Source organism: Dermacentor andersoni, chromosome 5 (genome assembly GCF_023375885.2).
Source record: "Dermacentor andersoni chromosome 5, qqDerAnde1_hic_scaffold, whole genome shotgun sequence".
In the NCBI taxonomy this organism is placed as follows: Eukaryota; Metazoa; Arthropoda; class Arachnida; order Ixodida; family Ixodidae; genus Dermacentor; species Dermacentor andersoni.
This window is the reverse complement of record NC_092818.1, coordinates 1,803,182-1,829,738: the sequence shown is the minus strand read 5'-3', so window position 1 is coordinate 1,829,738 and position 26,557 is coordinate 1,803,182. Positions and strand designations below refer to the sequence as shown.

Genomic DNA, 26,557 nt, shown 5'->3' with positions numbered 1-26,557 from the left:
TCAGAGCGGACTGTGCTTCTGCGAGTGCTTATCAAAGAGCGCATGTGTTCGAGTGGACTGAAAACCACAGGATAGAGTAGAAAAGCACCTCACAGATTCTAAGCACAACGCCCATGCTTGCTATTTTTTATCCTCAGAAGCAGTCTAAGATAACGTGCGATGCATCCAAAGACAGAGTAGGCGCAGCGCTTTTGCAGTGCCACAATGGTGGTGAGGCCAGTGGCCTATGCATCTCGTGTGCTAACACAAGCTGAACAGTGTTACACACAGAATGAAAAGGGGACTCTCAGCATTTCATTCAGCTGCGAGAAGTTTCACCAGTTCATATACCAGCACAAAGTCGTTATTGAGACACACCATAAACCACTCCAATCCATTGCTGCCAAAGGGATTTGTGACATGCCATCCCGCCTTCAGAGGTTCTTCCTAAGGCTTCTGAAATATGACTTCCTATTGCAGTATGAACCAGCAAAGCACCTAATCTTGGCTGACATGCTGTCAAGGTCATCGCTGGCTAGTCAGGACGACAATGCTGGCGCTGCGGACGACATGGAGGTGCACACTGTACAAATCCTGGGCTACTTGGTCACAGATGCTACGTGTCAGGAGCTGGTGCGTGAAACTGCTTGTGACTGCTACCTAAGCACAGTCATATCCAGCCTGTTGAGCAGTGAGAGCCTGCAAGGTGAACTAAAGCATTTGCGTCAGAGCTTTCGGTCGTGAATGGAATACTGCTAAAAGGAACGAACGTGGTCCTACCAAAAAGCATGTGATGTGAAATCTTAGGATGAATTCATGTTGGGAACCTGGGATCGCAGAAATGCAAAGGAAGAGCACGACACCTGGTTTTCTAGCCTGGGCTCAGCAACGACCCCGCCCTATCTACCTGCTGACTTAGAGTTACTCTACTTGTCGGAAGTTTTCCTACAAGCAACCGAAAGAACCATTAATGATGTACCGAGTCCCATTCTGCGCATGGTTTCGCATCGGTGTGCACATTTTTTCGTTTGGGGGATGTTCGAACATCGTGGCGTATCACGCGCTTTCAAGCTTCCTAGAAGTCCAGAAACTCCTGGACACCACTGCAAGAACGGCGATTTCGGCACTCAGCGCCATATTCGCCAGGTATAGTGTACCTCTAGAGGTGTGCACCGACAACGGACCACAGTTTTCAAGCTGTGAAATTGCTGAATTCACAAGAAAATACGACTTCACTCACAACACATCAAGTCAGCACTTCCCACAGTCTAATGGTCTGGCCAAAAGTTCAGATAGTGAAGAGCCTCCTGAAGAAAAGTGAAGACTCGGGCGAAGACTTCCGGCTAGGCCTCCTGGCCTGTCGTTCTACACTGTTTGAAGACGGCAGATCCCCGGGAGAACTTCAAGGCAGGCGCCTCAGATCTAATGTACCAGACTTTGGCGGCATGCAGTCTACGGTGATCAAGAAGCATCGTCAGTACAGCGGCAGAAAACCTTTATCGCCCTTGGATAAAGGGTTCGTCGTAAGGCTTAGGAACGCAATATGGTCACCGAAGGGAACTGTGGTTAGAAGAACTTCTCCGAGGTCCTACGAGGTGGAAAGAGAAGATGGTCGTGTGTTTAGACGTAACAGACGGCATCTCCTTCAGACTCGCGAGCAGTGTGCAGCAAGCATAAGTGATGATGACGACTGCGGTTCGCCAGACAGTCCGTCCGCTGACTCTGGTGCCCCTGCATCGAGCAGCTGTGGTGTTACAGTGCCTACATATCCGCGACCACAACCGTCGTCCGCCGAGGGCGCGGAACCTATGACAGCTCAGCACGTGACAGCAATTCCTCCAAGGCCAACACTGGTCCCGAGGAGGTCAGGTCGAACAGTCAAGCCACCACAGCAACTTAGTTACGATGAGGACTTTAATCAAGTGACCTGAACTGTGGGGCTTCTGAACTGCTGTGCTTCTTTGTTTAACTGTTATTGAACTGTTGTGCTTCTTTATTCCCCCCAGAGGATGTATCAGGCATGCGCTGTATGCCCTACCTTATCACAACAGCACGAACACACTCAGTGGTGTTGACTGTTATAGCACTCTTGGCTATATAACGACATGACAATAAACCCTCCGGTCATTCCTGTTCCTGCCATCACGTAGTGCCTCATTCTTTTGCAAGATGCACATCGCTTCACTAACAATACAATCATGTTGTCTAAATAACACAAGCATGCATACCCTTTGAACCCATGAAGCAGAGAGTCCATCATTCGTTCGAATGTGTATGAGGTATTACACAGACCAAAATGCATGACTTTGAACTGGTAAAGCCCATCAGGAGTTACAGAAGCCATTTTCTTGTGGTTCATGGGGTCCATAGCAATCTGCCAATATCCAGATCAAAGGTCGATAGAAAAGAAGCAATTGGCACCCTACAGAGAAACAAGGGCATCATGAATTTGTGGTAACGGGTAAGCGTCTTTCTTCGTAATGTTGCTGAGGTGCCGATAGTCCATACAAAAGCACCACAATCTGTCTTTCTTTTTCACTAAAACAACAGGGGTTCCCCAGGGACTGGAGGATGGCTCGATAATGTTCCTCGCAAGGATCTTGTTGACTTCCTGCTTAATGACGCTTCGCTCAGACACAGACACTCAATAGGGGCGATGGTGAACAGGGCTGGCATCGCCTGTGTGTATGCGATGCGTGACAAGAGACGTCTAGCCCAAATGCCAATCACCAAATGTCCCGAGAAGACGAGAATACGTCTGAGGGCATCGGTGTGCTCAGGCGGAAGGTCACTGACGATCAAGCTATGAACTGTGCGCCTGAAGAGACGCCGTGAAGTCAAGCATTTATTCAGACAGCAACATGAACCTAACAGACAGCAACGATTCACTGGCTTCGCCTTATAAAGGGAGCGTGGGTGCAACCGAGGCATGCCATTGGCTAGCGATACAAAAGCACATGTGAACAGTGAGCGCGTGCATCAGATATGCGGCGCACAGTGACTAGAGACAACACGCTTGATAAACGTTGCACAGATACAACACTTCTCGTCCAACAAGATCAGAATCTGTCATATGTCAGACGATCCGGCTTCCGCTTATTACGAGCTCTGCACCTGGGTAGCACAGGTAAACTGGCATCGCTCTGTTGTAACGTTGATGCACTTTGGGCTCCACGTGAGAGTGGGTAACCATCACTCCGATCCAACACTGGCCGGTTTGAGGCGGGTGCAAGAGACTTTCACTTTCAAACAGTTCACTTGCATGTGGAAAAGGTACATCATTTTCTTTCACAACACCACCACGCTTTACACAGGAATGTCGCAAATGGTCCGCATGCACAAACCACGTCTGCCCATCCACAACCACAAGGTATGTCATTGCTGATTTCACATCCACAATCTTGCCTGGACGCCATTTCACCTGTTCCCCACATACTGAACGCACAAACACTCTATCCCCAACAGAAAATAGAGATTAGATTATGGGGTTTTACGTGCCAAAACCACTTTCTGATTATGAGGCACGCCGTAGTGGAGGACTCCGGAAGTTTTGACCACCTGGGGTTCTTTAACATGCACCTAAATCTAAGTACACGGGTGTTTTCGCATTTAGCCTCCATCGAAATGCGGCCGCCGTGGCCGGGATTCGATCCCGCGACCTCGTGCTCAGCAGCCCAACACCATAGCCACTGAGCAACCACGGCGGGTCCAAACAGAAAATACTCTGGGTGAACTCCTCCTCTTGTTTGCACTGTGTACATTCCTCCCAGATTTGGCATTTATTGCATCCTGCAGATCTGGTTTCTATAACGACAACCTTGTGCACAACTTCCTCCTCACGAAGAGTTCTGCAGGTGTTTGGCCGGTAAATGTATGCGGCGTTGTTCTATAAGCGAACAGAAAATTATCGATTCTGTGCTACAGTGACCTGGAACTTTCATTCTTTTGGTCTTCCAGCAATTGCTTCAACAGCGACTGCTTTACTGTTTGAACCGCACGTTCGGCCGAACCATTGGACTGAGGATGATATGGCAGAGTAAGCATGTGCTTAACCCTGTTTGCCAATAGAGTGGGCACGGCAAAAGCGCAAGGCGCACATCGCTGACAATTCGTCTCGTTCTTCTTGTACAGGCTTTGTTCCTGTCATCCGCCAGCTCCCTTACTACGCCTTCAGTCAAGCCGTGTACAACAGAGACAACATGCGACATCGACGGTGAAGCTGCATGCGTCCCTTCATACACGGATGATGCAGCGATTACAAGTCACGGGTTCCTGACGTCAGCGGATTCAACTCCTATAAAGGCAGCATCCTGTGTACTTTCCTATTTTGAATAAACTTCAATTTCAATTTCAATTTTCATCGAACGATGGACTTGCCAGTGGGCACGGCGAAGGCGCAAGGCGCACATCGCTGACTATGCGTCTCGTTCTTCTTGTACAGGCTTTGTTCCTGTCATCCGCCAGCTCCCTTACTGCGCCTTCAGTCAAGCCGTGTACAACAGAGACAACATGCGACATCGACGGTGAAGCTGCATGCGTCCCTTCATACACGGATGATGCAGCGATTACAAGTCACGGGTTCCTGACGTCAGCGGATTCAACTCCTATAAAGGCAGCATCCTGTGTACTTTCCTATTTTGAATAAACTTCAATTTCAATTTCAATTTCAATTTTCATCGAACGATGGACTTGCCAGTGGGCACGGCGAAAGCGCAAGGCGCACATCGCTGACTATGCGTCTCGTTCTTCTTGTACAGGCTTTGTTCCTGTCATCCGCCAGCTCCCTTACTGCGCCTTCAGTCAAGCCGTGTACAACAGAGACAACATGCGACATCGACGGTGAAGCTGCATGCGTCCCTTCATACACGGATGATGCAGTGATTACAAGTCACGGGTTCCTGACCTCAGCGGATTCAACTCCTATAAAGGCAGCACCGAACGATGGACTTGCCGGTGGGCATGGCGAAAGCGCAAGGCGCACATCGCTGACTCTGCGTCTCGTTCTTCTTGTACAGGTTAGTTACAATAATACAATACGCAGTGATGATAGATTTCCGATTGTACTGCCATGCCCACTTGTGTGTATGAGTATTGCATATGAGTGTTTGAATTCTTGCAAGCTCTTAGTATGTGGCGATATAGAAGAGAAGGCAGGTCCAACCGTCAAGGAAATGTTCCAGTCATTAATAAGTGGCCAACAGGCAATTAGAAAAGACATTGCTTCTTTGAAAGAACGCCTTGAGTCAACGGAGAAAGCGATACATGGTTTTGAAAAGCGTTTAAACAACTTGGAAGGCAGTATGATTGAATTAAAAGCAAGAAACCAAGAGAACGTAGAAGTAAATGCGACTGTGACTGCAGTACAGGAAATACTTAAAACGCAACAAGAAAAACTTATTGATGTGGAAAACCGCAGCCGCCGTTCGAATTTCGTTGTTTTTGGAATTTCTGAGGATCCGAATGAAATAGAAGTGGTACTGCGGAATAAGGTTGTCCGGGATGTCTTTCAAGATAAGTTAGGAATAAACTGTACATCTGTGGCGCGAATTCACAGATTTGGGAACGCACCTACACGAAGGCCAGTCATTGCGTTCTTACAGGATTATTCTGAAAAACAAGTGCTCTTGAAAAACGCACGCAAATTGAAGGGAACAGGCATATCGTTGCAAAACGATTATTGTGCAGACACGCTGCGCAAGCGCCGTCTGCTTTGGAGCAGTGCGAAAGAAGAAAAAGACAACGGAAGAAAAGTTAGGCTTATTCATGATAAGATTCGCATTGATGACGACTTGTACGTTTGCGATGACGTACAGCACACACGGAAACTCATTGCAAAGAAAAAAGAGAGCGCAGAATTGCGACCAAACCACACCAACTAGCAGTCACAGTTGAAGCAGTTTCGGCTGCTTTCACTAAATGCTCAAAGTATAGTCAACAAAATAGAGAAACTGCAAGATATTTTACTGGATTTATGTGGTTGACACATGACATAAGTGTTTTCACAACACTTAATGAGTGTGTGTATATTACTGCCTTATGTAGTTTTAACTGTTTGAGGTGTTTCGCAACCGACCACAGTGCATACGCCTCTACTGTAAAGATGCTTGTTTGAGGGTGCAGAACATCGGACTCGGAAAAGGATGGGCCGACGGCTGCATATGACACGCCAGTGATTTAGACGCATCTGTGTAATGCTCTGGACACGGGTATTTAAATTGTAATTCCAGAAAATGCATATGAATGTGCGCCTCTGGAGCGTGCTTCGTTACCTCCACAAATGACGTGTCACAGTCAATGATTCACCACAACCACGGTGTAAACAGCTTGGCAGAAGCCATTAGACGATTTTCATGAATAGGAACATCCATCTCCTCGCTCAGCTTTCTCACACGGATCGAGAATGGCTCTCTGGCTGTAGGTTTGTTATGAAAGAGTGTTGCAGAGGTCATATCGTTTGTGGTGGAATAACAAGGATGGTTTTTGTTAGCATGTACTTTAAGAAAATAATTAAAAGTAGAATATGACCGCTGCAGATCGAGCGACCATTCATTTGATTCGACATAGAGGCTTTGAATCGGACTCGTCCTAAAGGTGCCGGTGGCGAGGCGGATACCAAGATGATGCACAGGGTCCAGCATCTTGATGGGTGTAGCTGAGTGATACACAACGGCACTGTAGTCTAACCGCAATCGTACAAGGCTCCTGTAGAGCTTCATGAGACATTTCCTGTCACTTCCCCATTTTGTATATGACAGTATTTTCAGGATGTTTATTGTTTTAAGGCATTTAGCTTTCAAATATTTGATATGAGGAATGAAGGTTAGTTTTGAGTCCAGTATTATGCCTAAAAATTTATGTTCAGTGTTGAGTGGTATGTGTTCTCCATGCAGCATAACATCAGGATCTTGTATCAAGCCTCTCTTTCTAGAAAAAAGTACACAGGAGCTTTTGAGGGGGTTTAGCTTGAAGCCATTTTCATTTGCCCATTTTGAGACCTTGTTCAGTCCGAGTTGGACTTGGCGCTTGCAGACAGCAAGGTTACAAGACTTAAATCTTAGTTGCACATCATCTACATATATTGAATAAAACATTGAGGATGGAATGACTTTGTGGAGGGAATTCATTTTCACAATGAAGAGGGTGCAACTAAGCACGCCACCTTGTGGCACACCAGTCTCTTGAGTGAATAGCCTGGACAGGGCATTGCCCACTCTAACATGGAACGTGCGGTTAGTCAAGTAGTTTTCTATATTTGGCATATTGCCGCGTACGCCCATTGCAGATAGGTCTCGGAAGATTCCAAATCACCATGTTGTTTCATAGGCTTTCTCCAAGTCCAGAAATACAGAGAGAAAAAATTGTTTGTGTATATAAGCCTCTCTAATATTTGCTTCAATGCGAACAAGGTGGTCTATTGTTGACCTACCCTCCCTGAAACCACATTGAAGGGGATCAAGTAGATGGTTGCTTTCCAGGAAATAGATTAGATGCCGATTTACCATTTTTTCATATAACTTACACATGCAGCTTGCTAGCGCTATTGGCCTATAACTACTGGCTAATGCGGGGTCTTTGCCTTGCTTATGAATTGGGATGACAATCGCTTCTTTCCATGAGGATGCAATATGCCCAGATACCCACATGGATACCCTCGGTGAAATAGCAACAGTCAGGGGCACGCTTGAAAGGCACCTTTATCAGTCTGCATTTCAAAACGCAGTCATGCGTAGCCATTGTAGGTGAAACAGCAGTAGTCAACACGAAATTGAGAGCCACTCTTAGCAGCTTGCATGCCAAAGCACATTCATGTGGTCGCATTCTTTATTTTGGTTATCTTGCTCAGGCAAGTAATGCCAATAAGAGAACAATTATAAAAGAACATTAGCTTAGTGAGGCCCAAAATAGTCATTCAGGAAGCAATTAATAGCAGTAGTCGAGGGCATGCTTGAAAGGCACCCTTAACAGTCTGCACTTCAAAGCACAGTCATGTTGTAGCCATTGTTGGTGAAACAGCAGTAGTCAACGCAAAATTGACAGCCACTGCTGGCAGCTTGCATGCCAAAGCATTTTAGAAATGGTTCTAGGTGCAAAAAATAAGATGCAGACAACAGAATAAAATACACTGAATTCCAAGAGAAGGGAAGCATAGCAGGGGGCGGCAGAAAGTTAGGTGGACGGATGAGATTAAGAAGTTTGCAGGGACAATATGGCCACAATTAGCACGACTGGAGTAGTTGGAGAAGTGTGGGCAAGGCGTTTGCCCTGCAGTGGGCATAGCCAGGCTGATGATGATGATGTCTGAAACTCCAACATGATGAATGGACAGTTGTAAGATTCATTATTTGTTATTTTCCGATCCATGGGCAATCGTTTCGATTGCCGCTGGTACTGCAGAAATGTATCTGTGTGGCTGGACTAGAGATGTAATCGAAGTAGGCACCTATAAATCAGCCTGGTCCTCAAGAGTGTTTCCCTAGGTTTCCAGGCTTTCCTTTCGTCAGTGTAAGAGTTTATGCCTCATATATATGTATATGTAACCTCAGCTTCCTCTTTTGCACAACGGTGCATTCTTTTACCCTCACTGTTTGTTTTGTTAAAGTTTATGAGATTTTCCGCGGTTGGAGAGTCACAAAGGTGGCCCCAAGTCTTATTTTACTTTCCTCGTGCTTCCCTACAGTCATCGTTCCACCAGGGAACACATCGTTTTGAATGCTTTCCTTGTGTTTCTGGGATGCATACGGATGCTATATTCACAATAAATGCTGTAAAATATGTCACTGCGTCGTCGATGTTAAGTGTACACATGTCATCCCATGATAGGTGGGTGAGCGCTCTCTATTGCTTCCAGTTGGCAGAGCCAATTTCCCACTGGGGGGCATGGGGAAAGTATTCACGTTTTGTTAATGTTAAAACGATCGATAAGTGGTCACACCCGTAAAGATTTTTGGTGATGTTCACCTCCAGATATGGCATGCGTTCACTTGATGTGATGCTTAAATCTACAGATGAGTATGTTTTGTGTGCCATGTATGTGTGGGCTCTTTTTTATTTAGCAAGCACACACTCGTGGAGAAAAAAAAGTTTTCAATAAAGCACCCTCTCGCGTCACAAGAGTCACTCCCAGGTTGATATGGGCATTCAGATCTCCAAGAACAACATATGCTTCTGGAAGTTCAGCGATAACGCTTAGAAACTCTGATCTAGAAAGTTGATAATTCAGAGGGATGTATAGGAAATTTATAGTGGCCAACTTCTGGAAGAGCACGGCTCGAACTGCGACTGCTGCAAGGGGAGTTCGAAGAACTGCTGACAAGCAACATCTTTGTCCACTATGATTGCGACGATGCCCGACGAGGCAAGTGCATCAACTCGATGATCTCTCGATCTTTTCGGAAAATGGCGTATTGTCCGAGGAAGTTGCTTTGTGTTGGTTTTAGGTGCGTCTCCTGAACACACAACACCTTTGGATTGTATTTGGGTAGAAGTTCTTTAATGTCATCGAGGTTGTGCATAAGACCTCCGACGTTCCAGTGTAATATTCGTGTATCCATATTGTTTGTGTTTTTGTGCTGTATGTCAAGAGGTTTTCAGTTGGCTTACAGAGCCTTTCCAGGCTCCGTAATCCAAGGTTTGTCTTGGAGCGGTCGCGAGAATCTAGCCGCTCCCGAGGCGCTGTCTGCGCCGTCTGGCTTGGAGTTGTGTGCATTGACTCCTGGCAGCCACTGGACTTCTGCTCACTCGAACAGGGTGGTTTCACGGTAGGCCTTGCCTCGAAAAGCGGGGCTTTGTACACCACTAACCCAGAGGTCAATGGGCCCTCCTTCAGAGATGGTGCAGCAGCACCAGCTGCTGTCGCCTGGGGGGCCGGTGGCACGGCCACGGCCACACTGTGTGCCAGGCAGATGCCGAAGTCTGCTGCAGCGTCGCCCCCTTTTGCACCGTATCAGCATACCCTGCGGTATGGAGAAAAGATATGCGCTTTCGCGCTTCTTGAAAAGAGATATTTTCTTTCACTTTGATAGTAATTATAATATCTTTCTCTTTCTTCCAGGTAGAGCATGACCGTGAATATGCCGCATGGTCACTATCACAGTTTGGACAATAGATAGCATTACTACACTTATCAGAAGTGTAGTAATGTGTGTAGGTGTGTAACAATCACGGCTGGTCGAGTGGTGGAAGCGGAGGAAACCGCGATTGCCATGGCTATGCGTGCGGAAGCAAATACCATCATCAGCGACAGCAAGCAGGCCATCGGCAATTTCATCCGTGGTAGAATTTCCAAACAGGCGTACCATGTCCTCACATGACGACCCCTAAGCGGCTTGAAAACCCTCGTGTGGACCCCCGCTCACACGGTTGTGCCCGGCAAGGCGTCGGCTCACAGTTTGGCTCGAGATCTCGCGCGCTGAGCCTCGTCCACAGATGCGGACGGCGTGAATGAGGAGAGACACGAGGAACCCTGCGAGACTTATTATGAAATAGCCCATCGGTATCGCTTGAGACGTCGCGCGCTCCCACCACCGGCCGAGCAACTCGACAAAACGCAAGCGGTCACGTTTCAGCGACTTCAGGCAAACACATACCCACACCCAAAATACATTAACAAAATCACAGGGGGCAAGGAATGCGACCAATGTAGGCTCTGTTCAGAAACAGGAACACTCACACATATAATGTGGGAATGCACCTCGCTCCCGTTCTCTCATCCCCCCGTCAGCAGCGAGACTGATTGGACAGCCTGGCTCAGTTCCGGGGACGTCGACTGACAGCTTGAACTGGTGTACTGGGCGGAAAAGGCCAAGCAGGCCCAGGGCCTTACTTGAGCCCAAACCCTCAGCCACGTCCCCCTTTACCCTTCCCCCTTTCAACAAAGTTTATCACCACCACCAGAAGTGTTTTCATTGTTACTGCATTTTTCACATGACAGTCAGCCATGGCAGCTTTGAGACCCATGGCCAAATCTTTGGCACTCAAAGCATCCACGTGGATTCGGGATGTGCGGTCTTACTCTTGAGTTAAGTTTTTGTTTGTTCTTTTCTCCTTGAAATCGACCAAAGTCTCTTCAAGGTGATTATCGGCGTTGATGAAGCAGGAGGCAGGTTGGAGGTAACAAAACTTGAAGATATATTGCAACGGAAATATTTACACAGTCAAATACAGAGTTAGCAAAAGAACACTGATACAAAACACACAAGTAAACAGCGCCTTACTCTTCTACTTTTTCTTAAGTTAGAGCCTAGGACAACTGTCACTACATACGACCAACCGAGTCTCACTGTTCTACCACTAAGTGGTTACGGCCCAGACTAGCGTTGCATCGTACGGAGTCTTACTGTTATATCAGGTTTAGTGATTACAGCCTAGACTGAGGAACAAGCACCTCGTCTCGATTGTTATAGTCGGAAGAGACAAAGAAAAGGGGCGATAGGGTCGTCAGCCCATCCCACGGAAGCAGTTGCCAATGAGAGTTGACAGTTTCTTAAGCCACAACCCAAAGGGATGGGCTTACTCTCAAAAGTAAATGTATTGGAAAACAACCCTGTTTTCCCTCTTCCCACACCTTCGTTTCCCTCTCCTATTTACACGTGGCCAGTGACGGCCTCGGCAAACACGCCAGGCACGCACGATTTATTGCGGCCATCTCGCACCTCAGCGGCGTTTCTAGCCAGCAGGGGGCTCGGCCGCTGGTGTCCCAACACCGCGTACCGCAGTCCCCCTCGAGGTCTTTCCTTGTAGAAAAATAATGACCGCTGGCGGCATCCGGACTCGGTGTTCTTAAACGAAGTTCTCCGAACGTGGCCTCCGCATGCGCCCCGCGCCCCTCTCTACGGCGCGCACTGCAAGTTGTAACACGACACCAAGCGGGCTCTCCTCAGCGCTCAAAACAAGATGCACGTGGCTGCCGCCCGAATGCGTAGGGGCGTGAACCCCCCCGCTCCGTACGCGCAGCGCGTGGTCAACATTGCTAGCAGCTGCGTCTCTAACCAGGGGACTCGGGAGCCGGCGCCACAATGTCGCGTATACCACCGTCCCACTCGAGGTTTTTCCGCGTGGCCCTATTATGACCATCGGCGGAATGTCAACACAGCGCGCGTAAGAGCATGTTCTCCGAAATCCGTTTTCCGCCTCCGCACCGCGCCCCCCCCCCCGGCGCGCGCCTCGGCTCGTCACCCGACACCACGCGGGCCGTCCGACCCCTCAAAAACAGAAACGGTTGCTGCCCGACGCACTGGGGGGTGGACGCCTCCCCATTCACAAAGCACATGGGCAACTCGCGGCACTGCAAAAGTATATACAAAACAATCATGCAGCCCTACACCGTCTATTCTGCATGCTCGAGAGATGAGCGGCCTAACACTCTTGTCTTTGTGTATCCTGCTTCAAGAGAATCTGGCAGCACGCTCATTGCAGTGGTTAGGATCACATTCCTAGTAGGGATTTCTTTATTGTTGCACTTAATCTTTATTCTTTGTACTTCAGTCATATTCTGTTCTTTCCAATCCTCTAGGAGCTCTTCTTTGCTCAGGTTCAGTAGGTCTTCATCAGAGATCACTCCTTTGCTTGCGTTCACTGACCGGTGTTGTGTCATAGTGATTTGGAGATTGCCAAATGCCCCAAGATTTGAAAGCTTATCATGTTGGTCCTTGTCGTGAACCTCAAGGAGGAGGTCGTCACTGGCTATTTTGGTCAGTTTGTAACCTCAGCCCAGCGTGCCATTGAGCTGTTTGGAAACACAGAAAGGTGAAATTGTCCTAACGGTTGTTTCACGGTTAAGACTATGAGTGATGTGAAAACGTGGGAAACATTCCTTGCGTTTGACAAAAAATCTAAAGTTTTCTTTGGTGCACCTTCTTTTAGCAAGAGGATGATCACTGAGTTGGGGGAATGACGAAGCTATCAAGTGTTTACTGATTTCGGCAGCGATGCCAGTTGCCCACCACGGAGCCCAACAAGGGGACAAGACAAGATTTGTGCATAGACAAAGCCTGCCATCATGAGCTGCACACAGCCACTATAATCAAGGTTGGTTATCGCACACGTTAACCCTCACTGCCCAAAAAATTGGAAATAAATAGAAGAGAGGAGGAGACAGGACAGATTGAAAGTGAGAGTGAAAGACGAAGATCGGAGAGAAGGATAAGAAAAGGCAACTACCCATTTCCCCGAGGTGTGTGGGAAGGAAGGTGTGGGGAGGTCTGTGGGAAGCCGAGGCGAAAAGGGTGTGCTGCCTCCACTAAGAAAACTTAAGGGTCCAAACACTCGACATCATCTCAAACGCCAGGATCATCTTTTCTCCAGACACTGCTAAGCCGGACATGGTTCAATGCGGGAGGGCCCAACCCCCATGTGCTAAGGTCTGTAGTGTCGCAACACACCAAACGCCTGCTTCCACAGACGTTCCTGCGGGGCCCTATAGAAGCCCATGAAATTTAAGCCTCATTTTAATGAATTGAAGTTGTCCTGCCAAGGGACAGAATGGACTAGATCCATCCCCAAAACCAAATAATACCCGACCGTTACATGCCGAGTACATCACTTTCAGCGGGGTTCGGCACTCATTCACCACGACAGATTAAAGCTCGGATTCTGAAACACTCCTTTCCTTACTAAGGATGTCTCACACGCTGTAAGGCGACCTGGCGTCAATTCTTTAAACGTACCTTACTAAGGGGCACTAAGTTAGGGCCTCCTTGGTGCTTCCCCGTGCTTAGAAAGCCGGAGTGCTACCTTCATGCTTCCTAACCGTACTCCTCTAACTGAACGCATGCTTCTCCACACGAGTTTGTACGCGGTACACTCGGCTATAATAGGTGCCGTGCGAGGCCTAGGCCGCAGTAGCCAGCCGCCGTGTATTGACGTCCAGTTTGGTTTCGCGGACCGTGTTTTGCACCATATCTTTTTATTTTGATTTTGTGAAAAGCGAGCAGCAAGTATGATGGCCTTGCAATATTTATCTGAAGACGATAGCTTCGAAAGCTATGCACGGTTTCTTCGACGAGCAAATGAACTTCTTTATGGGACTGTGTGGGAAAGCTCACCCAGAGTTCTTGCCAGGACGGGCAGTGCAGAGCTGAGCACTAGTAGGACTGCACAGTTGCCGATGATCTGTGTCAGCGTGGCTGATGATGGCTTGGGTCGCAGCCGACAGAACACAGGCAGGGTGAAAAAGCCCACCACAGATGCCAACCACAGGTAGCTGGCGCAGCTCAGGAAAAAAAACTTGACTGGCACAAAAGCATGAGACTTCCCCTCAGGGCCAACTCTAATTTTCATATTCATGTAAAATACAAAACTGTTCTCGTCAGACAACCACTGGGCCAATCTAAAAGAAACCTGCAACATTTAAGAGATAACGCTGCATTCTTCCAACAGCAAGCATCATATTTTTTATTTAGGGCATACTTTCCTTTTACAAAAATTTACCAAAAGAACTCTTAGGCTCCAATAAAATTAAAGCACAAAATTTATAAATGTATAACTCTGCACCAAAGACAGATATCGCACTGCTGTAAACTGCCACTGCAAGAGCATCTGAAGCAGACAAATTAGTTTTTCGCACTTTGAAGTGGGATGCCTTTTAACCATGTTTCATAACTAGACAGCAAATATTCCACCACACATTCTGCACTGTATAGAACTGTAGTAAGCACACACTACATGCTATTCTTGCTCTCTCAATAGCGCACTTTATGAAAAAAGAAACTGTTAGTTAGTTGAATGTGGTTTAATGGCGCAAAAGCGGCTAAGGCTATGCTGCAGCAAACACGAGGTGTTTTATAATCCAGTTTAGGAAGGAAAAGGCTGTGTTAATAATCTATATTTTATGTAAAAATCCAGTGTCATCTAGAAATTTACGCACGTCAGATAGTGGGACTAGCGGATCATCACCTAAAATTAAAGCAGGGTGTAAAGGTATGTGTAGTTGATATAACCTGTGCAAAAGCTTTCATCTGTGTATTTCAATGTGTGTACATGTCAGTAATATATGCATAACTGTTAGTGGTTCTTGGCATTTCTCGCATGTTGGTGTGTCTTCTGTCGTAATTAAATACAGTGGAACCTCGTTAATTCGAAGTCCGTTGGACCACGATCATCATCGAATTAACCGGGTTTTCGAATGATCAAAAATGGACAATAAAATGAGAAACAAACATACAAAACGTGGCTGTATCAACACTGCACCTTTATTCCGCCTGAAAAACGATCACTTGAAATAGTCATCGATGCATGACTGCTTGGCGCGGTAGTTAGCTGCATAGTAGGCTGCGTCCTCCAGTCTGCTTACAGTGTGCAGCAATTCACTGTTACCGCCGCTACACTCCACAAGACTGCGCACTGCGCACAACGTTCAGCAACTCAACAACTGCAGCTAAAGCTGGTGCTCGGGCGGGCTCAACATCGCCTTCACCTTCGTTGGAAGGCCCGTTGTTACATATTTCTCCTTCCAAGTCGGCATAAGACGTTTGCACATCAAGTTCCACGCTCAAATATTCTGCGAAGGTCAATACGTTGCTCTCATCGCCGTTTTCTTCGTCGAAGTCGGTCATGCGCGCACACAATGACTCTCCTTCATCATCCAGGGTGCAGTTGGCATCAGGTGCATCCTCAGAACTGTCATCTTGTTGCTTGAAAAAACCGGCGCGCATAAAGCAACGCCTGATCATATCTCCCTCCACCTGCTTCCAGGCGTACACGATTAGGCAAATGGCACCCAGTAGGTCCACGGAATATTGTTTACCATTATCATAGCACAACAAGATCCTTTTAAGCAAATGGCAGCGATAAATCTTCCTCGCTTGCAGAATAACGCCTTGGTCCATAGGCTGCGGTACAGCTGTAACATTTGGCGGCAGGAAGACAAGCCTAACTGCTGTCAAGTTCTGGATGTCGGCATGGGCTGGGCAGTTGTCAACAACATAAACAACTTTCTGTCCCACGGAAGCAAACGTACGGTGAAGGTGCCTCACGTACTCCTCGAACAGCGCTGCCGTCATCCAAGCCTTTTTGTTACTTCTGTGCAGCACGTCATCCTTAGAAGGAAGTCGTGCATTCTTGAAGCACCGAGGCTTCTTCACTTTTCCAATGATCAGCAGAGAGAGTTTGTGACTGCCGGACATATTTGCACCAAACAGAATGGTTATTCTGTCCTTGGGTTGTTTTTTTCTCGTGACTACCGCATTCTTTGGGGCAAACGTCTTCATTGGCAGCATTTTATAAAACAATGCGGCCTCGTCCCTGTTGTAAACATCGTCCTCCGCGTACTGCCGAAGCAGCGGAGCCAATGAATGCTTTTTCCAATTCTCAACAACATTTGGGTCGACGCTCCCGCTTTCGCCGCCCACTGTCACGAATGTGAGGTTATTGCGGTCTTTAAATCTGGACAACCAGCTGCTGCTGCACTTAAATGCTTCATGGCCCAGCTGCAGTGCAAGCTCATCGGCCTTTTTGAGCAGCAGCGTGCCGTTCACAGGCAGGTGTGCTGCATTTGCATGCTGAAGCCACTTTATCGAGGCGTCTCAACAGAGACTGGACACGCAGGAAAACGAACCCTTGTCCGCTTCGTCGAATGCGTCTTCCCGTAGGCCTCGAGGATCTTTGTCTTATTCTTCAATATTGTCTAAAGGGTCGATAAAGGCACCTTGTGCTTTTCCATCAGCTGTGTTTTGGAGCTCGCCCATTTTTCAGCCTCCTCAATCAGGCGCACTTTCTGGCAGAGAGTCAGAGTTCTGTACTTCGACATTTTCTTAACACCAACACCGCACACGTGGTCAAGAATAACTAGCAGAGCACAGAACACGTCTGGTCGCGGCACCGAACAATCAAAACACTATGAGCAGTGCCTGTCACAAGCTAGACAAAGAAACAACGTAAACGGAACCAGAAAAATTTCGACCTCGCGGCACCCGATTGTTGCTTTGTCAACTAAAGCTAGCCTCCAAAACTGGTTGTAGCACTGTGCAGATCGCTGAGGCACAACAAAGCGCCGGAAACAGAATGTTGATTTACTATACTGTGGCCTCAGAGACTGGCGCACTAATTTTTTTTTTTTGCGGATCACGGAGGCATGGAAAAATCACGGGGGCATGGTTTAAACTGACGTATTATCCGGATATGGGCAAGCTGGCTGTTCAAATTATCCGGCAAAATTTGCATATAAACTGTTGGGGCCGCCGAAAATCTTTGAATTACGCGGGATTTCGAATAAACAGTGCAAATTAACGAGGTTTTACTGTAATTGTGTGTGAGGTGTGTGCGCCCAATACGTAGTCGGCATAAAACTACTTCGAAGAACCGTTCTCGATGATAACGTCTTCCACTCACCAACTATGGGTTTCGTGAGATGTACCTTGTTGTCGGCACAATGGCCCCATTCATGTTGCCATTTTAACGTTATGGCTTTTCTAATCACACGGATACAACTTTATATGGAAGTGTTGTGTTTGTTATGTCTTTGTATGCTGCCATCGATGCACATCTATCAGCTGCTTCGTAACCCAGTATCCCAACATGGCTTGGAACCCAGCAGAAACTAATTGACCTCTCGTATTTGTTAAGCGCCACCATGCTCAAAATGTCTCCAATCAGGGGTTCACACTCAGACTTCAGATGTAGAGACTTCAGTGTGCTTAAAGAATCAGTGTATATGACTGCATTTTCGTGTTTATGTTTGTGGGGGCCGTAACGAAAAAAGAAACAGGGGCCACACTTGAACGTACAAAAATGCAGCATGTGATAAGGATACAGGATGAGCACAATCTCCAACGATGAGCCGACGACACCCAAAGCTGAAAGTGAGCTGATACCCAATGAGAATTGCTGAAACAAGCAGTACACTAGCGTAAGCGGCATTTCCCATTTGAGAGCAGCTCTTGAGGAGCAGGAAAAATTGCAATTTCCAACAAGAAGACGCTTCAGGGCCAGGCAATTTACTTACCATGCCATTTTACCTCAAAACAAAACATGCTAAATAACTGCACGGTGATTACAATATGATTCTTGCGCAAGTCATAAGCGCACCTGACACAATGGCTGCTTGCAGTGCATTATGTGCAATGCTTTCCACAGGGTCTCTAGGCATGCCGTATGTGCTGTACTAGGAACACTATACAGGAATGATTTTTTTAAATGCTCCTTAACCTTAAAATAAGCAACAATAATCATGTCAATGGTGAAGAAAATCCATCTTTTTTCATTTGTGAAAGAGGACAGTGACGCACATTTAAAACATTCAGACAGCGATCTTAACACTAAAACAAATGTCATAAAATGTTCATTTGGACAATGATGTAGAACATGGCAGGTGAGTTTGAAAGTTATGGCTTGCTTATGCTGGGAAACATGAACATGCAAAGTTAGAAGAAACTCCTCTTGCAAGCCTGCTGTGTAATTTTCTATTTTAAAATTTATTATGCCAGAAGTGTGAAAATTATTTGTTACGTTACATGCATCCACAACCTCTCCTATAAAGCTTCCCAACTAGTCAAAACATGTTTCATTGTCAAACTTGGCAAGCAACACTTCACCTTCTTGTGGCCTAGAGCAGAGGAGTGCAAATAGTCATTTTTGAGACTGAATCAAATATGAATTGAGAAGTGGCAGAAGTGAATATAACTGAACACTTTTCAAGTAGTTCTTCAATAATGAGTAAGTGCTTTCACCATTATTATAAAATAATGTTCACATCCTAGTATATTCACAATGATAGCAAGTTTCTATCATTACATTGCATATTATGAAGCGCTGTTCATTACTGGCAAAAATGAAGCATTAGGAACAAATATGCAGTTTGTTTGCATGCTGAGAACTCTTTCAGAGTTCAAAGCAGCAATTTCATAGCAGACCAGAAACACAAGGAAGAGAGGACAGGCAATGAACATTACCTTATTATGAAAAGATTAAAGGTGTTGCAATGCTTCAAAAAATGCCGAACATACACTCACAAAGTAAATGTAAAAAAAAATGTATATATATCATACAGCCATTCTAATCAGTACAGAAGCTGGCAAATTAGTTATGTGAAAATCCACAAGAATGGGCAAGTTTCAGTAAAGGGATTTCCACAAAACTGATATTCTGTGCCCTGCTCTTTGAGTTGTTCAATCCCTCTCACTTTTTAAGAGCAGCTCAGATGGTGGAGCGACTGCGCTGGAAATTTGGTGGCCTCTGGTACATACGCTCGACCAGTACAAAATTTTCTTAAAACTACTAAGCTTTCTTTCCAAGAAACCTGTCTGGGTTTTATTCACAGCTCCACGCTACTGTCAGGTGGATGGGATTCGTTCCCTTTTGGCGGAGAAGCTACACTCTATTTGTCGATCAGAATGGCCACAGAAACACCCAAGATGAATTCTAAAACCTACAAAGGTGCACTGCAATATTTGCTTCACAACAGTGGTGCAGCCTGTCCTCATTGCAAACATGCATTCAACTTCTTGTGGAGAAGCCTCCAAACTGGGGCTCAATCCTTCCATTCATGTGGCTTTTAGATGCCACTACTTTTGCTTGAATTGTGCTGCAATGAGCTGCTGCTGCTGCTGGCACAGGTATTCACAGAAGTCAAACATGAGAAATGATGTGTTGCACTTGACATTTACAGTGAGAATGGGCTATGCCACCACTGTGGATGAAATTTTACAGTGCAGGAAAGCTGCCTTGTAGGTGCTGTAACTTGTCTGCATGGTTAGTACTAACTGCCTACAGTTACATGGTGACTGAGAACCTGTCCCACTTTGTTTGAAAGTTCAAGTTTCATTTCTGCCTTCACCCGAGTCCTTAATGACAGGGAACTGGTAGTTTCCGACAGCCTAGATTGCTAAACCGGGGCTCTGTTTCTTGCCTAATCATGTGGACAGTGGAAGTGAGTAACACAGTCGAGTCTTCAACTAACCTTTTCTGCTGTGCTGTACTCGCAACCGCTTCATATAGGAATTCATGGATAATAAAGTGATGTTCGTACTACATGGCTCATGACACTATACATGTCAAAGTGTAAAACAATGTCTTTCACTCGTAAATCTCTTAATTCGCAGTTTATCTACCACATTAACAATAGTATTATATCCCTGACTGCACAATATAAGTATCTGAGCATGCACCTTACACATAACCTATCATGGTCTGAGCACATACGCATGTCTCTGCCAATGCATCCAAATCATTAGGGTTTCTGTACCAGAACTTGCATAGTGTTCCATCTGCCTCGTGTAAACTGGCTTACTTAATGTTCGTGCGACCCCAGCTTTAGTATGCATCTCCCATTTGGTCACCACATCATAAATACCTATTGGAGCGTTGGAAATTATTCAGAATAGGGCAAGTCACTTGATTACTCGTAATTACAGTTCCCAGTCTAGCATAATGCAGATCAAAGCTGAACTATTGTTGCAGTCGTCGAGTACTCGCTGTGATATTGCATTGCTGTCATTGTTCCATAAATTCCTTCTCTCTAACGGATTATCCCTGCCATGCTTGAAACACCACGTCTTCACATCGCACAGATCGTACAATAGTTTCAGCTATGCCCATATATATGGCGTGAGCCAACCATTTAACTTTTCATCATTGCATCGCACTATCCATCTCTGGAACAGCCTTTCAGATAGCACTGATTTGCTTAGAAATCATGATGCCTTTTGCAGCAATTTGGCCAAATATTGCAGAGTTTGGCCAAATATGCAGAGTTGAGTTAGTACATGGATACTTATCAATCCCATAGTGTTTATGTTTCCAATGCATTGTCACGCATTGTGCCATGTTCTTTTCTTTTGAACATTACGCAATGTATATTGACCCAACACAAAGTAACTTGCTGCTTTTATGAAACCCTTCTTGCTGTTATTGCTGTACTTCCCATTTTTATGCAATGATTATATGTTCAGTTCTTTTTCTTTCTTCAAAATCTTTCTGGTTTGCGTGATATTCAACATTGCTTCGTTTTGAGTCAATATTTGAATCCTTGTATGCATTGATATCTCTTTACTAATTGCATGTTGTGATAAATTGTACCATATGCTCCCGTCACCCTATGTCACTTCAAAGGCCTGTGAGGTCTTCCTAAATAAAATAAATAAAACAAAACAAAACATTCAAAATTATGACCCAGCAGCCTAAACAATTATGCAAAAGTCAACAATTTTGTCACCCAATAACTAGACTACGGTATGTTATGAGCAGGAGGAACAAAAGTTTTGGACTTACGCCAATGTGCACTGCTGTAAGCAGGTGGTCAAAAAAGCAAGATAACAATCATGTGAGCAGCACATTGCTCAGAGCAACCTAGTCACTTTAAATATGGATCTATCATGACTCAGTTGCACAATTTCTGGGCAATCAGTGGCGCACTTTTCACAAGAGCACCTTCAGGCTGACTGCTAGTTCGCTAATGCCAGCACGCACCAGTAAAATCAGCTTCAAGATGCAGAGTTGGTAGCAGAGGAACTTCTAGCTGCAGGTCTCACCCGTTGATTGCACTTTTGTACACATACAGCAAGATGCTGAGTCATCTACTAGGCAGACATGTGTTGCAATAGTCTTTTGCAAATTGATGTCCCAGGTTTATCTGTTTTTGAATGTAGCAATGCTTAGTAGCCACATCTACAACATCTTGAGCACCACATATATAATTTAGCACAGCAGTTTCTTCATCTCACGAAGGGTACAGAAAGTAAGAAAGCTTTCCATGCACAAAAGTATATATAATCAAAACCACAGTACAGGTGAAAGGAGCTGATGTAACATATTTTCTTATGCACAAGCTGTGTTTTTTTCCTTTAAAATTTACAGCAACAAAACATACTTATTTGTTGTAATTATTTAAACATTAGCTTCTAATGCACCTTAATACACAGTTGAGCACTCACTGAACAAAATGCTACCTCACACAGCTTGACCAGAGCCATAAACACATTAACAAGCTTGCGTCTGCACGAACTATTTCAACAGAGGTACGCAGATACTCGAATATTCATTTTCGAATCTAATAGCAAATGTTTGAATAATCTGACTTCTGAATCAAATATCTAGTGCTCAATTCCTCGAATATTTCGTTTTTCTAACATTTAATATATTCGGTGATTGACCCAGCCATGGTTGGTGCCTTGATACGCATTGTGTTTTGATGGCACGCAGTCTCCATTGGTACAAGGTTAAATCTCGTCCACCAGATCAATCGAAATGATTAACACTATGCGTACAAAAGGAATAACAAAAGCAGAGCGTATGGATAGCACGGAAGCATGCGTGAAGATCAGGCTGATTAGACACAGGAATGTAAGCTGGTCGTATCAAATATGCAAGTCAATGTCCACACATGCAGATTCGCACACGTGCTCACAGTAGTTGCCAGCTGATCGACTGTGGACCTGAACTCCACGTCAACGGCTCTGAATCTCACCCAAACGCATGATCTTGCGACCAATTGCCAATGAGCCACCTGTACGAACACATCAGCAACAAGCTTTGCACAACGGTTTGTGGCCTGTTATCACACTGGCCGGTGGCATATTTTCGTCAAGGCCACAGTATTCGCAACACTGTCTGGCCCGTTAGGCCTAATCAGAGCTGCTTCGTCAGGTGTCGGCAACTAAAGTTACCGTTTCATACTGAATCAATGCATATCTCCAACGAAAGCGCGGTGACAGAGGGACAGGCGCAGTGGTGTCAGAGGGGCTGGCGTTCTAATCGCTGTTCACAATGAGCTGTCCTGCTACCCTGTCAGTATTTCATGTGACCATGAAATTCTATGGCTAATCTGCCATGCCGATCCCCAACTAATCATTCTTGGTGTATGCTACAGACCCCCTAACCATAATCCTGATTTCCTCAGCCAAACTTAAGGGGGGACGATGCAACTGAAGTGGTCAGATTGTCAGAGTTCTTTCTTTTTCAATTTTTTCTTTTTTTCATGATCTACTGACCTTTACTTACCTCGTGGTAAAATATTATAATGAAATACTGGGTAGAAATCGAGAAAACAGCAGTTTCCTAAAGTGCTGTCATCAAAAACTGCAAAAAAAAAAAAAAATGGGCTTTGGAAAGCCTGTGGCACCGCGGATCACTCGTCGACAGTGAACTAGAAGGTTTTGAAAGCCTCCTAGTTCACTATAGCTCGGCTATCTGTTGATGCAGTGCTGCCATCTTGGTATCATCGTAAAGAGGAGAGATCGGAGCTAAAGATAGCCGGAGTGACATATTTCTCCACCGAAAAATAAAGCAGCAAACACAGGCGAAAAAAAGGCAGATGCAGCATTGCGATTGGGTGCAGTAGTCATGTGAGGTACAGGGCACGCTCCTATTGGTTGCTGTAGATTTGGATTGCTGATAAACCTCTCTCATGCACATTTGCGCAGCAGCGAGCTGCGTGATCCAATTGACGTCAGTGACGATCATGGCAGCTTAACATATGTGTTCTGTGATGATCGCTAAAGGAATCAAGTTCCGAACAGCCCATGTGTACGGAAGACCAGAAAAGGAGTCGAAAAGAGGGAGGCAGCCACTCGTAAAAGTGGATGATGCTGAGCTTGTTGACGAGGCACGACTGGCGCACGTGAGTGACCGGGAAAGCGCATACGCGTGTGGCGCTGACGACGTGACCGTGGGCTGCGATGAAGGCGTGTCCGCAAGCGATGGTAACGGTGTGTCCGCGTGTGGTTACGACGGCAACGCGACCTCGGCGGAAGCAGAAATTTTGCGTCAAATATTCAACTTCGGATTTCAGCTCCAACTCTCACTAATAAAGAGGTTGCGCGGCCAGAGAAAAGAGCGGACGTTTTGAATGCGCTGTCATCTACTTCTACACAACACATGGATGCACGACGATCAAAAAGGCAACTAAGGTAAACGAAACTGCTGCAAGAAAGCGAAAAGCAACATCAAAATGTAAAGAAAATGCGCCATCCCAGGAGGGTTTTAGGTGCTCAAAGTTACCGTAAAAACCTGCGTATAATCCGAGTTTTTTTTTCCTATTACAGTAAAATCTCGTTAAACTGTACCCGCTTAAACAGTAGTTTCGTTTTAAAAGTAGTAATGTCAAATCCCCGACTCAGTGGCCATTGAAAATAATGTGTTTTGTATCTGCATAAACAGTACCAGCTTATTGCGTACGTATCGGTTAACACGTAGTGTTTCCACTTTTTGTCGTGCAAGCACGGCGGTGTGTCATCTCTATCGGGTGGCCCAGCAGAACAACAAGCCTCAGAGATTGGAACAACGGCCTCCAAGTGACCTGTGCATTTGCGCATGAAGCCACATCAACATCAACATCATTTCGGCGCCGTGCTAGAGAGCCTTGTGGCGTCATGCAACCAAGGACTCTTGTCATGCTGAAGCTCAGATAAAAAAGACACCGGGTGCTAAGCATAGAAGAAAAATTAGACATTGTTCGTGCCATGTTCGTGCTATCGAACATGACACGAAGAAGTCGACACTGGCATGTGACAGGGATCTGCTGTTGACTACGGTGTGTGGCATATGGAATGCGAAGTTGCTTGGCAGCTGCGACTGCGAAGAGATGTTGGCTATGAGGTTTGACTTTTCGCCATTGTTACCTCTGTCGTTGCTGAAGTGTCGACTAGCAACAATGACGAGGACGACACAGAAAGCGGCAGCATGGGCGATTCAGGCCCGACAGTAGCAGAAGCTGCGCGTCACGTCAGCCTCACAAATCCAATCGTCGCGACGAGAACAGCACCCCGAGACTTCTGCAGCTCTACCGTGCATGTGCATGGAGAATACGTAACGCCAACGAGGAATCTGCCATGCGAGTGTTTGCCGAGAAGAGGGGGCTGGCCGAAAAGCTGGCTCGTAGCTTCAGTAAGTTTGAGGCCGCTGTGGTCGCTGCTAGGCTGCCGCGGCATCAAACGAAAATAACACTTTTGTCGGGCAAAGTGAATAAATACTGCATGTTTTTTTCCCATTTCATCTCGCTCTCTCTAAGTTCCGTTTTTGACAGGTAAGTGCGCGATCTCATGCTATTTTGGTAAGCAGTACTACCTGTTTAGTATGTACTTTTTCCGAGCTCCAGTCAACTATGGTTTAACGAGGTTTCACTGTATTAGCATCCCAAAGTTTCGCCTCGTACTATATGCGGATCTGAACGAAAATTTCAGTCAGAAATTTGGACTAACAGTTTTGGTTTTGTTATTGCTGCATGGCTATGGCTCGACTTTGTTATTGCTGCATGGCTGCAGCTGGGCTTCCTTATTGCTGCGTGGCTACGGCTTGGTTGTGTTATTGCTGCGTGACTACAGCATCATTTCTTTATTGTTGAGTGTGCACACTGGCAGCCCACGTGCAAACCCCGCTTCGCGATATGCATCTTTTTTTATTCCGCATTGAAGGACCAAGATGTCCGGATCACGAAAACAGTACTTGGCTGCTTTCAAGAGAAAGGTTATTTTAGCCGCACAGGACATCGGCAACAGTGTGGCCAGGAGGCAGTTTGGCATCAACGAGGGAAGCATTCGGGGATGGTGTCGACAGAAGAAGACCCTTTTCGCGTACAGCGGAACGCGAAGAAGCTTTCACGGCCCAAAGTGTGGGACATTCACTGAAATCGAACTCGCTGAATTCGTAAACCAACAGTGAGCTGCGCATCTAGCTGTGAGCGTGCAGCTTATGCAGGCTAAAGCTAAGGAGCTTGCAAGAGAAAAAGGGCTACCAAGCTCCACCTTCAAAGCGAGCAAACACTGTGCCGTGCTAGTTTTTCCTTACACCACCGAACTTTAATTTCGCAATAGCTGCCCGAATCGTTCAAAGAACTGCTTCTGGCTTTCTAGCACCACATTATTTCGCTGCACAAGTCCAAGAACTTCCAGCTAGGGCTAATCGGCAATGCTGTCCAAACGCCGGTTTATCTGGACATGCCATCACCCCTCACCATGCACAAAAAGGGTTCCAAACAAGTTTATGTCCAGTACACTGGCAACGAGAAAACGCAAGTTACCATCATGTTGTCGTGCACGGCAGAAGGACACAAGTTTCTGCCCTATGTCATCTTCAAGTGCAAGACAGTGGATAAAGGTAAGGAGCTGCCAAAAATTGTGGTCGTGAGATGCCATGAGAATGGCTGAATGAAACGGAATCTTGTGCTTGACTGCATAAAGTTCGTCTGGTGTAGGTGGCCCGGCACACTGTTGTCGTTCCCGTCCATCCTTGTGCTCGACGCATTTCGTTGCTGTGGTATCCTGTGGTAACTTCTAGTTTCGGTTTTGGGTTTTTACATCAGGGCGCCACTCGGCACCAAACGCTGTAAGTTGCCTCCTGCTTCCCCTTGGAGAAATAAAAGAGCATTCTTTGTCTGGTCCCCGACTGAAGCAGTCCGGCTCTTTCTTGCGGCGCTGCGCGCCCCGGCCGTTTAGGCCTCATGCCGTAACTCTTTTGTCCGGCCGCCCCGTCGAAGCTACAACAAACTGGCGACGAGGTAAACCGCTCACTTTCCTTTTTACGTCCCCTTGCCTTTCTACTTCTGCTGCTCCCCTGCTTCCGGCATGCAAGACGCTACGTCCACTTCGACGTCGTCCACCGCAACTTCCCCGCCTTTGTTCTCCGTGCCCAGCATGGCGTTTGCACCACCCAT

At 46.2% G+C, this 26,557-nt stretch overlaps 1 protein-coding gene across 4 annotated transcripts in view; it reads right to left on the bottom strand.

Moving 5' to 3' along the window:
• Positions 1-26,557, bottom strand: part of lili (LMBR1-like protein) — a 242,845-nt gene that overhangs the window by 16,320 nt on the left and 199,968 nt on the right. For 3 of the 4 annotated variants that reach the window (XM_050177344.2, XM_055070089.1, XM_055070090.2), the window contains 2 exons: positions 17,726-17,799; positions 14,022-14,179 (listed from right to left, as the gene is read on the bottom strand). In XM_050177344.2, coding sequence (XP_050033301.1) covers positions 14,022-14,179; positions 17,726-17,799 — 232 coding nt within the window. Of the gene's footprint in view, positions 1-9,779; positions 9,933-14,021; positions 14,180-17,725; positions 17,800-26,557 lie in introns of all 4 variants that reach the window. The other variant, XM_055070088.1, reaches the window with a different exon arrangement.